This window comes from Diabrotica virgifera, chromosome 1 (assembly GCF_917563875.1).
Source record: "Diabrotica virgifera virgifera chromosome 1, PGI_DIABVI_V3a".
Classification (NCBI taxonomy): Eukaryota; Metazoa; Arthropoda; class Insecta; order Coleoptera; family Chrysomelidae; genus Diabrotica; species Diabrotica virgifera.
The window spans coordinates 236,460,998-236,478,040 of NC_065443.1; the positions used below are offsets into that span (position 1 = coordinate 236,460,998).

The 17,043-nt window shown below is 34.2% G+C and overlaps 1 protein-coding gene across 5 annotated transcripts in view; it reads right to left on the reverse strand.

Annotated features, from left to right (window-relative positions):
• The window catches only part of LOC114326725 (calcineurin-binding protein cabin-1), a 262,120-nt gene that overhangs the window by 115,763 nt on the left and 129,314 nt on the right, over positions 1 to 17,043 (reverse strand). For all 5 annotated transcript variants that reach the window (XM_050648086.1, XM_050648079.1, XM_050648068.1 and 2 more), the window contains exon 10: positions 8,716 to 9,347. In XM_050648086.1, the coding sequence (XP_050504043.1) occupies positions 8,716 to 9,347 (632 nt within the window). The remainder of the gene's footprint in view (positions 1 to 8,715; positions 9,348 to 17,043) is intronic.

Here is a 17,043-nt window from a genome sequence, read left to right on the forward strand (position 1 = left end):
ACATATTTTATATTTTAGTATTACTTATATACCCATGTATTATTGATATTATTTATAATTTAAACAAAATTATAGTAAAGTCAGAATTTGGTATTAATTTTGAGAGTAAATTAAATGTAAGACCAAATACTTACGATGTCGGGATAGTATCACGAGGTTTTTCCTGGTTTTCCCTCGTGATTTACTATGAGATCTCTAACGCGAGAATTTTAATGTCACCGTTGCATGTGGTTGTCTTTTTAAAGACAGATCACATGCTATGATTTTTTGTGACGGATATTCTTGAGTTGGGGTTGATTTCATGTAATCGAATGAACTATCTTTCAGTAAAGTCGTCCCAGGAAACCAACTCATAAATATTGGCAATATCATTTTAAAGTCTTCTACTTTAAAATGTATCATATGTATCTGAATTGCCGATATAAATGAGTCAAATTAAATAAATTATTAGAAGAATTTTTTTACTAAGCAACAACATTTTTGTTTATATTAATAGTATTTTGTATTTTGACAACGGCACCCGATTTGGGCGTCGAAACGTTAATAAAAATCATTTTTTAATAATATTGTGGCTTATTTCCCATTCTAAATAGTTAAAAAAAGAAAAAAATATACATTCAATCACCCATAACTCACTTTGAATTAACATTAGTTTAGTACTTTGAGTGAATAGTGTATTCAATTTTTTATTGTCATCAATTTTGGTAAGAATGACTTTTTTGTAAAAGGTAATAGTTTTTGAGTTATACGTGAAAAACAGCTTTAAAACATACATTTTTTTTACGAAAAAATAAAATCTTTGATCTTTAATAACTCAAAAAGTATTGATTTATGTTAATAACTTAATATAACAAATTTTGTTTAGAATTTGTCCCTCTATCCATTTATGGTATTATTTTTAATACAATAATTTTCACCCCAGAAAAGGGGTGGCATCCACCCCCACGGTAAAAGCGCAAGTTGGCATCATGTCACCTTTGTTCCTTGAGGTATCCTCTAACTGCTCAAAAATTTTCATGACAATCGATGGAGGCTCAACGAAATCAGAGGTGAAAGCCTTCAGTGACTGCACTAATATGGGATTAGCCACAGTTTCGTTGTAATGACAATTACATATTTACCTAAAAAATATTTGTTTCTATTTCTACTCCGGAAATTTCACATTTTTAAGATCGCAAAAAAAAACATTTGGATCAGAGGAGTAACCAAAGTGAAACACGTTAAGGAACAGGTGGCAACACTCAAATGGAAATTTGCAGGTCACACCATCCGACAAGCAGATGAAGGATGGAACAAGCAGATGATCTATTGGCGACCATGGGAACAGAACAGAGGAAGAGAAAGGCCTCAGATGAGATAGAACGACGACCTCAAAAAGCTTGCCGGATCCAGATTGATAACCACAGCGCTGGATAGAAACCAGTGGAAAAGAGAAGGGTAGCCCTTCCTCCAAAGATGGATAGATTAAGGCTCGCAGATATATAGATAAATAGATAGACTCAAGAAACTTCACTCTGAATCAGTCTGAAAAGTTCTTTCAAGGTCTCTTCACCACTATTGAGTGTATTCACCTGACTTTCATTTGCAAGGTTGCCATTTCATCAGGGTACTTCCTATTGGAAGTACTCACTATGTCCGGACAACTGTCTTCGAACGCTTACATGACAACCTCTTGAAATTGTTCGGCGAAGGAGATTATGTCCTTCATAATTCCTCCGTCTGTCATCTTCATCTTTACCGTCGTTAAATTCTTAGAACAAAGATTCATCAACGGCAGTGTTTTGATATGCCGTTTGACTATTATACAGGTTCTTGGGACTTCGGCAGATCGGCTATGTACAAGTTTTACATGTATCTCTTATTTTGTCCTTGTAAACTCAGGGCTCTTGTATCAAGGCTACATAGAACCTTCTCATAGCAACACTAAGTTCTGTAAAACTGCTTTACTATGCTGGAGGTTCGTCTACAAGTCTACAGAAATCTGATTGGACCCATCGGCGCATCTGATGGTTTTGAAGGATATCTTTCCAAGTCTGTAATTTGCCTTGAAGTGAGTAGCCCTCAAGGCTCTGTAGAAGACCTCGTTGATCATATAAACTAAAATTCAATAACCAGTCTTCGATGTAGGTCTTGATTTTGTTTCCTTAGATGGATCTTGATAATTATTGCCTTATCAGTTTCTTTCTCGGGTATACGGGTGGCATCTAAACATTCCATATATGTATTTGGTACCTAGGAGTTTTCTATTGGTTCTTTGCGGCACGCGGCCATATTTCAACCAATAGGCGGCGAGGTGCCATTCACGTATACGGAATATTATTCGGTGCGACATTCATATACGGAATGTTAAATATTTGTAGACGGAAAAAGACAACTTATTATTAGGGTTGGTTAAAAGGAGATTTATTTTATGTACTTGTTAATGTATTATTAAATTTTCTTTTTTTTTTTATTATCTCCCTTTATTGACAATCAGATATAAAACAAACATCTATAAGTCAATTTGTTGGTCTTACATTAAATTAAATTATTGTAAATGTGGTGACGTAGGAGAGGTAAACATCCAGCGATGTTTCCTCAGTTACCTCTTAGGTCGGATGGCCAGCTTCTTCTGAGTCTTCTATTGTGGACAGGTTGCAGTAGTGGATTAGGATGGTCTTTTAGTTTGTTGTGGTGTTTTCTGTTGTTTTCTCGGATGACTTCGGTTACATATGGAATTTTTAGATCTGTGTGTAGAGTTTGGTTTGATACATACCATGGTGCATTAACTACTGCTCGAAGTATCTTGGATTGCGCTCTCTGGATAATCACAGTATTGGATTTGCTAGCACAGCCCCACAGTTCAATGCCATAAGTCCAGATTGGCTTTATCACTGCTTTATATATTAGCAATTTGTTTTCTATTGAAAGATGGGATTTTCTTCCAATGAGCCAGTAAACTTCTTCGGTTTTTAGGTCAAGTTGCAGTCTTTTCTTTGTTATATGGTGTTTCCAGTTGAGTTTATTGTCAAAGTGTAGCCCTAGATATTTGACTTGATTACTTTGTGGTATTTTTATTTGATTGATGGTTACTGGTGGGCAGGTTCCAGTCCGGAGAGTGAATGTTATATGGGATGATTTTGTTTCGTTTACCTTAAACTTCCACTTCTTCAGCCATATTTCAAGTGAGTTTAGATGCTCTTGGAGATTTTGTGTTGCTGCAATAGGATCGTCATGCTTGGCAAAAATAGCAGTGTCGTCTGCAAATGTCCCGATGGTTGTTTTATCATTTGTAGGCAAGTCATATGTATATAGTATGTACAATAATGGCCCTAGTATGCTCCCTTGTGGTACGCCAGAGTGAATAGGCTTGTATTCCGAGACTTCTTCATTAACTTTTACTTTAAACTGCCGTTCGTGTAGGTAGGCTTTCAGTAGGTTGTAGTAACTTGCTGGGAGAATTCTTTTTATTTTGCATAACAAGCCTGGATGCCAGACTTTGTCAAAAGCCTGACTGATGTCTATAAAGGCTGCTGTGCAGTACTGCTGATTTTCAAGTGACTGGTTGATGGCGTTGACTATGCGATGGCATTGTTGTATCGTTGAATGGCTTTATCGAAATCCGAACTGATGATCTGGGATCCAATTTTGTGGATTTATTTCTGCATTTATTCTGTTTAGGATAAGTCTTTCAAGCAACTTAGAGATTGTTGGTAATAAGCTGATAGGCCTATATGATGAGACATCTAGAGGGTTTTTGCCAGGCTTTGGTATCATAATTATTTGTCCAATTTTGAGTGCTTTGGGCCAGTAGTCACATCTAAGTATTGCATTGAATATGTGCAGTAGTTTAACTATGCCCTTTTTGGGTATTTCTTTTAACATTTTTGCGGTTATCAGATCTTCGCCTGGTGCCTTCTTTGGGTTTAGGGTGGCAATTACGTCTCTAATTTCTTTTTGAGTAAATAGTTTTATTCGGTCCTGTATCTGAAGTGGTTCTTCTAATATTTGGTTCGCTTCTGGTACTTGGTCGTCATTTAGTGGAGTAAAAACTTCTGCTAAATACTCGGCAAATAGGTCAGCCTTTTCTTTATCACTTTTTGCCCATGGTCCTGGTGGTGTTGAATTTTTACGTATTGGAGGTAATGCTGTTATTGGCTTTCTCTTACTTTTTATGGGCTTCCATATAGAGTTGTCTTGTCTTGATAGATTGGTGATGTAATTCGTAAATGACTCATTTTTGACTTCTTGCAGCTTTGATTTTAATTTGTTGCTGATGCGATTGTATCTTGTTCTGCTGTCTGGTGTGTGTGTTCGTTGCCATGCAGATCTGGCCTTTCTTTTTTCAGCTACCAGTTTTTTATTTCTAAAGGTATATTACTTATGTTTCTGTTGGGACTACTTTGTGGGGTAGCTGATTTAGCTGCATACTGTAGTATGTTTATAAATTTGTTATAGTCCTCTTCTATTTCTTCCGGTTTTTTCAGCCTCGTTGTTATTTCGATAGTATCGTGAATTATTTGTCGGTAAGTGTCCCAGTTTGTTTTATTGTTGTGCAGGTGGAGTTTTGGTTTTTTAGTGATAACTGTTGTACTTACCGTTGCTATTATTGGGCTATGGTCAGTAGTTAGGTCATAGCTTGGTGTTATATCTGTATAAGTTATACCGATACCGTTTGTTATGAAGAAGTCCAATAAATCTGGTTTTTTGTTGGGATCGGTCGGCCAGTATGTTGGTGTTCCCGTTGAGATAAATGAGTAATTCTTATTTTGTATAACATGTGCCAGTTCTCTGCCTTTTGTTGTTATAAGTGGTGACCCCCACAAGGTATGCTTGCTGTTGTAATCTCCCCCAGCAATGAATTTTGGTCCTAAAGTTTGGAAAAATTCTTCATAGTGTTCTCGTTTTAGATTATGGCGAGGAGGGCAGTACACAGCTGTTACGTTGACATTATATGGAAGTGCTTCAACGCTTACTGTCGTTGCTTGGATGTGTTCTTCTTTGTACTTCAGTTGTTCATGATGTTTAATATTTTCTTTGATGAGTATTGCTGTACCTCCGTGGGCTGTGCCGTCAGGATGCTCGGTATGATATAGTTTATATTTAGGTATGTTAAAATAAGTTCTGTTCGTAAAGTGCGTTTCACTAATTAAAAATATGTCAATTTTATTTATGTCTAGAAATATTTTCACTTCTTCTGTATGGCTTGGAAGGCCGTTGGCATTCCATTGGGCTATTCGAAGAAACTTAGCCATTTATTTCATTTTGTTCATAAGCATGGTAAGCATGTTGAGGACCATGCTATTTTGTTGGATTAGTTGGTTGAATAGATTCTTGAATTCTTCCAAAAACTTGTTTAACACAGTGGTTGTATCTTCTGTTTGGTTGTGTTTAGTTACTTCAGCGTAGCTCAAGCCCTGGGGCAGTGGATTGGATAGTTGTTGTGTGTTTCTTGTGTATATATCATTTGTGTAGATTGCTGATGGGTTTTGATGCTCTCCATTGTTTTTGTTGCTTCCTTTGGTAAGTTTCTTATAGTGATCACATCCCTTATAATTGGCTGGGTGACCTCCATTGCATAACGCACATATGGCTGGCGTCTCCTTTGACTTTTTGCACGTGGTGGTATTGTGTGAGCCTCCGCATTTTACACAGACGAATGGTTTATTACAATATGATTTGGAATGTCCATATTGTTGGCATCTCATGCACTGTATTATACTGTTTTTTTGAGTTCGTGGAGGTTCTATGTGTACTACTCTGTTCTGTAGGCCTGTTATATTATAGACATCTTTATTGTTTTGAGCGGGTTCTAAATCTACAAAGAAGAGATTAAGTGGTTCTTTGGTTTTTTGTTGTTTTACATTAACTATGTTTCTCACTTTGTGCCCTAACTGAGATAGCTCACTTTTTATGTCATCAGTATTGGTTGAGTGATGTAAGTATCTGATCACGATTCTGTAGGCTCGTTCTTCTTTTAGTTGGTACGTGTGATGGTATATATATTTTTTCTTGAACTCCTTAACCAATTTTCGGTATATTTCTGGTGTTTCACAATTTATTTTGACAACGTTGTTTATTAAACTTTTTGTCTGGTATTCTTCTTTTTTCGCTATTTCCTCTAATTGCTTTGTCATCTCGTTGAAATCCTGTACCCCGTGTACAAATATTGGTGGAGGTTTTGGTATTTTGTTGGTTTCTGCGTTTCCAGTATTTTCTTCTGTTTCTTTCGACAGCGGTTGGAATCGGTTACCTGTTTCAATTTCGCTTGGATTTGGTTTGTTGTTATGTATTTTCTTCCTTTTATTGCTTCCCATGACTTGCCAGGCGTTTTTACTGTTTGTCTGATTTTCTTCTTCATCTTCGCTGGTTGATGTCATATAGTGAGTTTCTCTGTCTTCGATATTTGCACTATTTTTACTTGATGTCGGCATTTGCTGCTGAACTGGTTGAGAGTAATAGTTTGTATTGGCTGTCTGTATAGGAGTTGTATGATATTGTTGTTGCATAGTTGGCATATTCATGTTTATTGCATTTTCTGGTTGGTTCATCATTGTTGGCTGCCACTGTAGTTGGTTATTGGTTGCTTGTGTTATTTGTAGATTTATCGGATCACTCTGTATGTTTTGTTGTTGATAAACTGGTTGTCCATTTCTGAACCCAATAAGATTCCCCGAAGGGAACATATTGTTTTGTTTTTCTCACTTATTGCTAATGGGTTTTTTTTATTGTTGTTGATAAGATAATTAGAACTCTTAATCACCGGTTTTTTCGGAGCGCTTTAACGATGTTTACACCTCGATGGCCCAGCGACGACTGTATTATTAAATAAAAATAAAACAATTATAGTATTTCGAAATTTTATTTGGTGCGAAATTCATATGCGGAGTGTTAAATATTCTTAGATAAAAAAAGACGACTTTTTATTAAAATCAGTTAAAGAAGACTGATTTTAAAATATTTTGTTCATGTATTAAATAAAAATAAAACAATTATAGCATAAGGAATGTTATTTGGTGCGAAATTCATATAAGGAATGTTAAATGTTCGTAGATAAAAAAGGCGACTATATTCGTCTGGTAACACACAGCCCTAAACTTCAACAGAATTGAATAGCTAAAACATATATTATCTAAACATACTAAACAACACGTGCAAGTCATTAAAAATTCTGCGAAAGCAAAACCTTGGTCAAATAAAGAAATAATTTCTCAAATCTATACCATTCGCATTATTTAGCACCAAATAACATTCCATATAGGTAATAATTGTTTTATTTTCTTTAATAATACATTAATAAAATATTTTAAAATCAGTCTTCTTTAACTGACTTAATAAAGTCTTTTTTTAGTCTACGAATATTTAACATTCCGCATATGAATTTCGCACCAAATAACATTCCAAATACTATAATAATTGTTTTATTTTTATTTAATAATATCTACATTAACAAGTATCTACAAAAAATCAATCTCCTTTTGACCAACTCTAATAAAAAGTTGTCTTTTTCCGTCTACGAATATTTAACATTCCGTATAAATATTAATTTCGCACCGAATAACATTCCGTATACGTGAATGGCAACCTCGTCGCCTATTGGTTGAAATATGACCGCGTGCTGCAAAGAACCAATAGAAAAGTCCTAGATGCCAACTACATATACTGAATCTTTAGATGTATACGGGTGATGACCATGTGGCGCTTGGGCATATTAGAATCGACTAAATTTAAATCTGCTCCTTTCCACAGGTCACCCATAATCCTCACCACCTCAGTAGTCCATGGTTTTTGTATATGTATTCGTTAGCATAGTTTTTCCACACAGTCTCTGTGATAACGTATGTTTTATAGAACTGCAGAAGTTGATCCTGACTGCCGATAGGAGCCTCTTCCACCGTTTGTTCCAGGTTGTTGATGATCAGGTCTGCTTGAGCCTGATCTAGTTGAGTATCAGGATGGTGTCTGTATGATACCCCCACTATGAATATTTATGTGACATTGTTAGACTCTCTATCACTACATATGGAGCAGAGAATTGGGTATTGAACGACAAACAAGAAAAGAGATTGCAAGCCGCGGAAATGAGGTATTTAAGAAAAGTCGTGGGAGCTAGGAGAACCGATAAGAGACGTAGCGAAGATATTAGAAGAGAATTAAAGAAAAAAAATCATGAAAAGAAATTAAAATGGACTGGACACTTATTTAGAATGAACGACAACAGACAAGTTAAAATGACATGGGAGGGAGGCCTACCAAGGAAAACCTGGAATACAAGTGTTATGGAAATATTAAAGAATAGAAAAAATCGTGACAGGACAAAGAATTAGCTAGGGACAGAAAAAGGTGGCGTAAGTTCGCAGATAATAACAAGTAAAGAAGACACCTCGACACCTTCCGGTATAAGAGGAACATCGATTATGTTATATTGTTAGACTTCCTTGGTTTTTTATCGACTCTTTGTTGCAGGAGCAGGGGAGGGGTTAGTGGTAATCTCCCGAGGTCTCCTTTTACCCTTATTTTTTACCGGTACTACCACATTGTTTTTATATGGTTTGCTGTGGTCCAAACTAAAAAGAATGACAAAAAGACGAAAAATAAGGCTAAAGAAAATACGTCAATTAATGAATCAACTAATATCCGTAAGACCAAGTAATAGTTTGGTTAGTTAGAAAATAGGTAGTTAAATAAGAAAGGCATCTATCAATGTCGTTTTTATTTAAAAACATAATAGCTTACCTTTCCATGCTTAAATTTTCCGATTCAAACTTCATAACTCTGGAACAGTAGGAATGAACGTTATACTGGAAACTGCCACATTCAATCCATAAAGTAAGCGGATCTGGACAAATGTCTAGAGCTACCTTGAAGCAAATACTCGCATATTTCGCCTTATCTAAAAACTCCATTTCGCTCTTAAATTTTTCGCAATGATTGAGTTTAGTATCCAACTGAGCTGCATAACTTAATCCCAAACAGGCCCACGAATCCAAACGTTCGGGATTTATGCACAAGTCCATTTGGAAGAATTTGATGCATTTTCCAAAATCTCGATCTTTGAAATAAAAATCACCGATGAGAAAATAGATCGCTTTTACTTTGCGAGGGAAATCTACAGCTTCCCACATTTTATCAGTTTTCCCATGGATGTAATCCATAACTTTCGGCAGATGGTGCTGTAGAGCGTTGGCTGGTGGAACCAGAGCAATTATTCTTTTGAACAGTTGTTCTAGATCCGCAGATATCGAAGCGTTTTTGTATGAGTTAAATTCTGGTAAATGTTCTGGTCCATAAAATTCGAACAGTTGACAGGCTCGTTCCCATGTCAATGGAAGAGGATCTACGTTGTGGTCGGCTAAATGACGAGACACCTGAAAGATTGCATGTTATATTTTTTCATCATCAATACAAATTTTTAACATTTGGCGCTACTGAGTGCCTTATGTCACATTGTAATCACTTTTACTGCCTTTGATCACGGTTCTTAGACATTACTACGGTTGCCCAGATCGACTAACCAATGAACATTAAGGGTGCGATTACGTCATGAGTGTACTGTCATTTGAATCGTAATATGATTTTTTTCGAATCCTGAGAAAACTAATAAGTATTTTAGAAAAATTTTAGTAGTATTTTAGATATCATGTAACGATGCAGTTTTTGTGATAAGGTAAATAGCGGAGAAATCATTAGAATATAACAAATCAGCCTTTTTCTGTTTCATAGACCTAGAGAAAGCGTTTGATAGAATCCAATTAAAAGATGTGATACACCTACTATATGAGAAAAATTTACCACTGGATATCATAAAACTGATAGTAAACATATATGTAAGAAATAAAATAGAAATGAAAGTCAATGGAATAATAACAGAACCCATAGAAACAAACACAGGAATCAGGCAAGGAGATTCACTAAGCCCTCTACTGTTTAATATAATATTGGATGCAATAATAAAACAAGTGGTACAAAATGGGCAATAGAGAGATAATAATACTCTGTTACGCTGATGACACCGTGTTAGTAGCAGAGTGCGAAGACGACCTACAAAGATTATTGCACGAGTTCAACATTAACGCAAAAGACATGAATATGAAAATATCAGCCCAAAAAACAAAAAGCTTAGTAATTGCCAAAGAACCAATAAGATGAAAATTGGAGTTAGACAATCAAATTATACAAGTAATGACTTTCAAATATCTGGCAATTAATCTATCAGCCGACAACAATATCGAAGAAGAGGTAAAGGACCAAATAATTAAAGCCAGTAGAACGGCCGGATGCCTAAACGACACAATTTGGAAAAACAAACACCTAAGATTGGAAACATATATATATATATATATATATATATATATATATATATATATATATATATATATATAATATCGGTTTACAACGTTCTTCGACGTCTTCCGATTTCCAATCTCCATCTCGTTCTGTCATTCCATAGATCGTCCTCGAGTTCTCTGTCCCTGATTTCTCTATCAACTCCTTCTCTCCAACTTCTTCTAGGTCTTCCTGGTCTGCGCCTTCCTCTTGGTTGCCATTCGAGGATTTGTCTTGGTATTCTATTCTCCGGCATTCTCCTTACGTGTCCGTACCAGCTGAGTTGTTTCGTCCTGATGTCGTCAACAATAGTATGTGTAACCCACATGATTTCTCGGACTCTCTCGTTTGTTATTGGAAACAAAGGCCCGAATATATAAGTCAGTTATTAGGCCAGTTATGACTTACACGGCCGAAACAAGACCAGATACAAGCAAAACACGAAGACATCTGGAAACCAACGAAATGAAGATCTTAAGAAGGATTGCTGGAAAAGGACTACAGGATAGGGTAAGAAGTAAGAAAATCAGACGCATATGTGGGGTGGACAATATAAATACCTGGGTAAAGAACAGAAAAGAAGAGTGGAATGAGCACATAAGCAGGATGTCTGAATCAAGGATAGTAAGAATAGCCAGGGACAAGTCACCGTTAGGCAGGAGAAGTATAGGACGCCCAAGAAAAAGATGGAATGACAACTTAGGGGCAGAATGAAAGGCACTGTTGAAGAAAAACAGGCAGTACCGCCTATATAAAAGAAGAAGAAGAAGAAAAATTTAAATGCATAATGAAAGATTACATTATTACCGAGGGCGGAAAGCCCCTTAGAATAAACAAGCAGTTTCTTTTGAATGAAATATTTGAAATTAAATATCACACTTCTCTTTTATTTTCAGCCCTGTAACTTATTAAACTAAACATTATAGAAGTTTTCAGGGACTTTCGACCCTCGGTAATAATGTAGTCTTTCATTCTGAGGTTCAATTTTTCAAAAATATTTATTAGTTTTCTCATGATTCGAAAAAAATAAAACACATTGAGAATATTGACATGCGTCAAAATTTTGCATTTTGCTCCTTCCTATTAATCGGTATTTTTATGTCTTTGATGTAGGGAAAATAGTCAAGAAATAAAGATGTTTAGTGGATTATAATACCTAAGTTTGGAAAACTGTTGATATTTATCCATGCAATATTTACGGAAATTTAGGACTTCAATCTCCATTCTACATTGAAAATTTGTCGATGATTTTCCATTAATATTGGATTAACTATTGAATACATACTATTCTTAGAGGTCAGCTAGGATTATGTGAATTAGAATTACCTTTATAATTTATTGTAAGAATTTAAATAATAGGTACCTAATAAAGGCTATAGCGGGATAAGATGGTCAAAATTGCACCAGGCTCGATCCAGTTTTGGGATTAGCCATTCGAAAATATGTAATTGAAAACTCACTCAGCCAAATTTTCAAGTCCCTAGGTGCTTCTGGGGGTCCGCTATGGAAAAAAACGTGTTTTTTTGAAAACAATTTTTTTCAGACGCTGTATTAGCGCAAAAAATCTGAAAAAATTCACGAAGGCGTATCTTAACAATACAAATGTGCTTGATTTTTTTCAGATTTTTATCTTTAAAATTGAGCCCAGGAAAAATTTTTGAAATTTTCAGAAATTTTTTAGGTTATGTTGAAAATTTTTCGCCAACTTTAAAATAATGTTTTTTTTTGTTAATTTTTTTCCGTTCTTTCAAATAGCATAGGCATCAATATCATTTTCGACGTGGAAAATACTTAAAAGTCGAAAAAACTATTTTTTTTTTGGCACTTTTCTGAAGTTTTTGACTCATAACCTCAACAACATTCAGCTAAATTAATGATCAGGTACATTTTTATATGCATTCTTACCTTTAAATCAATCAGCTATTATAACTTATTTTTTTTCTACAGCCTGCACAAAAATCCAAAAACCTGTTTTTCAGCGTTTTTACTAAATAGCCTCAAAAATCAGTCAAAAATAGTTATTTTTCTACAACCACTATTCAAAGTGCACTTTTCTGCACGGTTTTATGTTAGCAAACTTGATATTTTCTCACAGTATAAGATATTTGACATTAGTGTGCAGAAAAGTGACGTTTCCATGCCGCAAAGTGACGTTTCTGTGCCGCAAAGTTCTTTTCTGCACAGTTGACTACCTCATTCTGAGTAACGTTATATTCTGTTTACACCCGTGGACTACCGCATTCTGAGTAACGTTATATTCTGTTTACATCCGTGGTTAAACTTTAGACAAATATATAACCTATAAGACAATTATTATATTTAACTATAGCATAGAAACTAAATTATGGATGTTACAACTGTTTTATTTTACAATTTTATTCTTATTAAACATTTTATAATTATCAAATAACCAATAAGGCAATAAGGATTTAGCAACCTGTGCAAGAGACGTCGAATGAAGTAGGTTTTGTGTAAATCCGTGACTGCATAAATATAATGTCAATAATATGTAATAATTGTTTAAATTTAAACAAATTAAGGCAGTGCATTAATTTTTTAACTGATTTCTGTGTAATTTATTTAGGTATAAGGAATTTAAATTGATTAGTAGGTATTAATTAAATACAGTTTAAAATTTATCACATAGGTACCTATTATAATTAATCGTCGTTTGGAAATTGTGATTTTTATTTTTAGGAAAAACTGTGCTTGTAGAAAAAGTATAGTGTGAAACACGTGTAGAAAGATAATTTCTCACTCGTTTGAATTGCGGCACTCGCTTGCGCTCGTACCGCAACTTTTCAAACTCGTGAGAAATTAGTATCTTTCTGCACTTGTTGCACAATATACTATTTCCTAACAAGTGCAGAAAGTCATACTTTTCCGCACGCGACTGCAGTTTGCCGAACGACGCGGAGCATGAGTTCGGCAAGCAGTCGAGTGCGGAAAAGAGACTTTCTGCAAGCGTTAGGAACAATATTTTTTCTACGAGTATTTAAAAAATGACCAAATCTTAATCAATTAATTTAATTAATATGAAAATACATACACAAATTAATTCTTTGACAAGGTTGTCAAAACCAAACTTTCAGCATAATTGGTTAGCATGACGATGATCTTGGTTTCCATGACGACGATTCAAAACCACTGTTATTGTCTAATGATTTGACTTTCGAATATTATGTCAAAATTATTTTATTTCATCGAATTCTCGCGTTAATTTCATTAAAACATGAACACAATAAGATATATTTGAAATAAATTAGTAAATCATATCTAAATATTAGTTTATTGCATGTATTATAATTACTTTAAAGCCATATTAACATATCTAAATTAACACGCGTGCGGAAAAGTAAAACGCGTGCGGAAAAGTAACACGCGTGCGGAAAAGTAAAACTTTCTAAACTAATACGCGTGCGCGAAAGTAGACATTTGCACGCTCGTAGAAAAATAATTTTTTTAACGTTTAAAAAATCAAAATTTTGTTGTTATCGATAGAATGTAATACAATTAATACTTAAATAAATGATTTGTTTGTACGACTAGTTGAATTTCCGTCCCACTAAGGGTACCCTGCTTATAAAAAAATCAATAAATTATTATTTTTAACGTTTAAAAAATAAAATTCTTGTAGTGTTCGATAGAAAATGTTGTGATTGATTAAATAGTGCAATCTAGAACGTGTAGCGTTTAAAGGGATTTATAATGAAATTACAAAATTCAAATTCAAATTAATATACAGTCCATCCACTAATAATTTTCCATCATAAACATGCCTCATTTAGGTATCAAAGAGACCCGCTTCCGAATCAAGGTTGTCAGATATATTTCCTAAAATTCCTAAGTTTATATTAAAAAAATATTCTCTATTCTCTATTCGTTATTATTCAATTGCTAGTCAACGACACTCTTAAAAAAATAATATGAAAATATTCTCAAAAAATATATCTATAAATTAATTAACTAGGTACTTAATATTTCAATGAACTCTTCACTAATGAATTAATGCAACTGTGAACTTTGTATATTTACGTATGCTCTCAAGAAATTTTCGAATATCGGCAACATTGTAGTCTGGAGACGATTTGGTCGTTCGGTCTATATCGACGTTGCCATGTTGATGATTTTAGCGGTAGTACTCTTATAGAATTTTAGATAATGATCTACTTTTAAAAAATCAAACATAAACAACTTTTAAGAATCCAAGTTCTCAAAAACGGTTTCAAGAATTTTATTATTTTTTTCCAAATTTCACTGATTTTATACCTTACCTGGAAACATGAAAAATTTAAGATATATTGATATGGTATTAAAGTGGCTACATACTGTAATATCTACATAATAATGCAGTTCAGATAATTTAATCTTTTTCATTATGAAAATATGATAAGAATTAGCTTTAATGAACTTTAAAGATTGAAAGTAGATACGAAATTTTAACTAATAAAAAACCAAATAGATCCAAAGATCATCACTAGATGTGATGGTCAGATGCAGTATATTTCGTTTCATTTCAAGAATAAAAGAAGGACACCACTATTATTATATTGTTTTAAAACTTATTTTTCACATTATGTGATGGCATAACACTTATTGTATGTCCGTGCATGTACTTTTGGAGAAAATCGATTTTGAATGTTCAAGCTCTTTTATAAAGGGTGTCCAGAAACTCTCCCAACAAACGAAGATAGGAGATTCTTCAGGTAATTTTAAGACAATTTAATCCAATTCACCTCTCCGAAAATGCTTTCTGAGGGAGCTAGAGCTCTTTGAAGATGGCGTCTGGGAATTAGTTTTTCTTAAATATCTCCAGAACACTGTTATTGAGGAAAACAAAAACTGGTACGCTTATTTACCTTCCAGAGATAAATCGATTCGATCAATTGCGAATTTCTAGTACCGGTCATAGGCGCCCGTTTTGGGTAGGGCAACTGGTATTTTATCACATAACTCTTTTGTCTTTAACTTCCAAACATTCTTGACAATGGATTATTAAATTGTGAGGTATTCTAGTACTAAAAAGTACCCTTTATTTAATGCGATAGGATGCACCGTTTTCTAGAAAAATCGATTTGAAAATTTTTCGTTGATTAAATTTGAAAAAAATTTGAAAATTTTTGTCAAAAAGATGGTGTATTTTACTGATTTAAAGTAATAGTAACTTTTACTACTAGAATACCTCATAATTTAATCATCAAGTGTCAAACATGCTTAAAAATTAAAGACAAAGAAGTTATGCGATAGAATAACCATTGACCTACCCAAAACGGACGAATATGACCGGTACTAGAATTTCGCAACTAAGGAAATCGATTTATCTCTGGAAGATAAATGAACGTACCACTTTTCGTTTTTCTAAATAGTTTTTTTTTGATTTTTTTTTCAAATTCAACAAACGAAAAATTTTCAAATTGATTTTTATCGAAAACGGTGCATCCTACCGACTTAAAGAAACAGTACCTTTTAGTACTACCATACCTTACAATTTACTAATCCAGCATAAAAAATGCTTAGAAGTTAAAGATAAAAAAGTTATATGATAAAATAACCGTTACCCTACCCAGAACGGGCGCCTATGACTGGTACTACAAATTCGTAATTGATGTAATTGATTTATGTCTGCAAGATAAATACGTGTACCAGTTTTCGTTTTTCTAAGTAGAAGCGTTCTGGAGATATTTAAGCAAAACTAATATCATGACGCTATCTTCAAGGGGCTCTATCTCCCTTAGGCCGATGCCACATTATGCGTTTTGACCGGATGCGGTGAAAACGCATCCGTTTCCAACGCAACCGGACCGATCTGTCACACTATGCATTTTCACCGGATGCGGCGGAAACGCATCCGGTTAAAACGCATAATCTGACATCGGCCTTAGGAAGCATTTTCGAACTAGGTGAATTGGGTTAAATTGTCTTCAAATTATCTGAAGCATCTCCAGTCTTCGTTTGTCGGGAGAGTTTCTGGACACCATGTATAACACAGCGTTACATTCAATTTTAAACTCCACATAATTCTTTTTATGATAAGTACGTCATTGAAATGAGTAATAAAAATTAATACCTTTCCTAACAAAGAAATTAAAGAAGACCTTTTTTTTAAAGTATGGACATACATTGTATAACGTGTAAATAGAAATAGTTATTTATTGCATGTATTATAATTACTTCAAGGCCATATTAACATATCTAAACTAACACGCGTGCGAAAAAGTAAAACGCTTGCGGAAATGTAAAACGCGTGAGGAAAAGTAACACGCGTGCGGAAAAGTAAAAGTTTCTAAACTAAAATGCGTGCGCGAAAGTAGACATTTTTGCACGCTCGTAGAAAAAATATATTACCGCCTAATACACAGTTTGAGTAGTTTTTAATAAATGACCTAGACGGAAGCAAATAATAATTATATTACATCGTGCATTATGGCAACACCGAACTGAAAAGCCATAAATCAAAATGAACACGTGTTTGCCTGGTTATCCGACCACCTAAAATCTTGAAATTTAAGCACCAGCTAAACAGAGGCGGAGGATTATTTTAAAGTAAGTAATATATTTTTGCTACGATGGCATATTGGCGACCATTTGATAGGAATGATCAAGATGCATCATCTTCTGTGGTATCAATAAATAATGATAATTACGTTAATGACAGCCCCGAATTAAAAAATAAAGATTTGCACGTACAATCCCAAAAAATTGTTCTAAATATGTACGATTGTTTAAAAAAAGAAAATA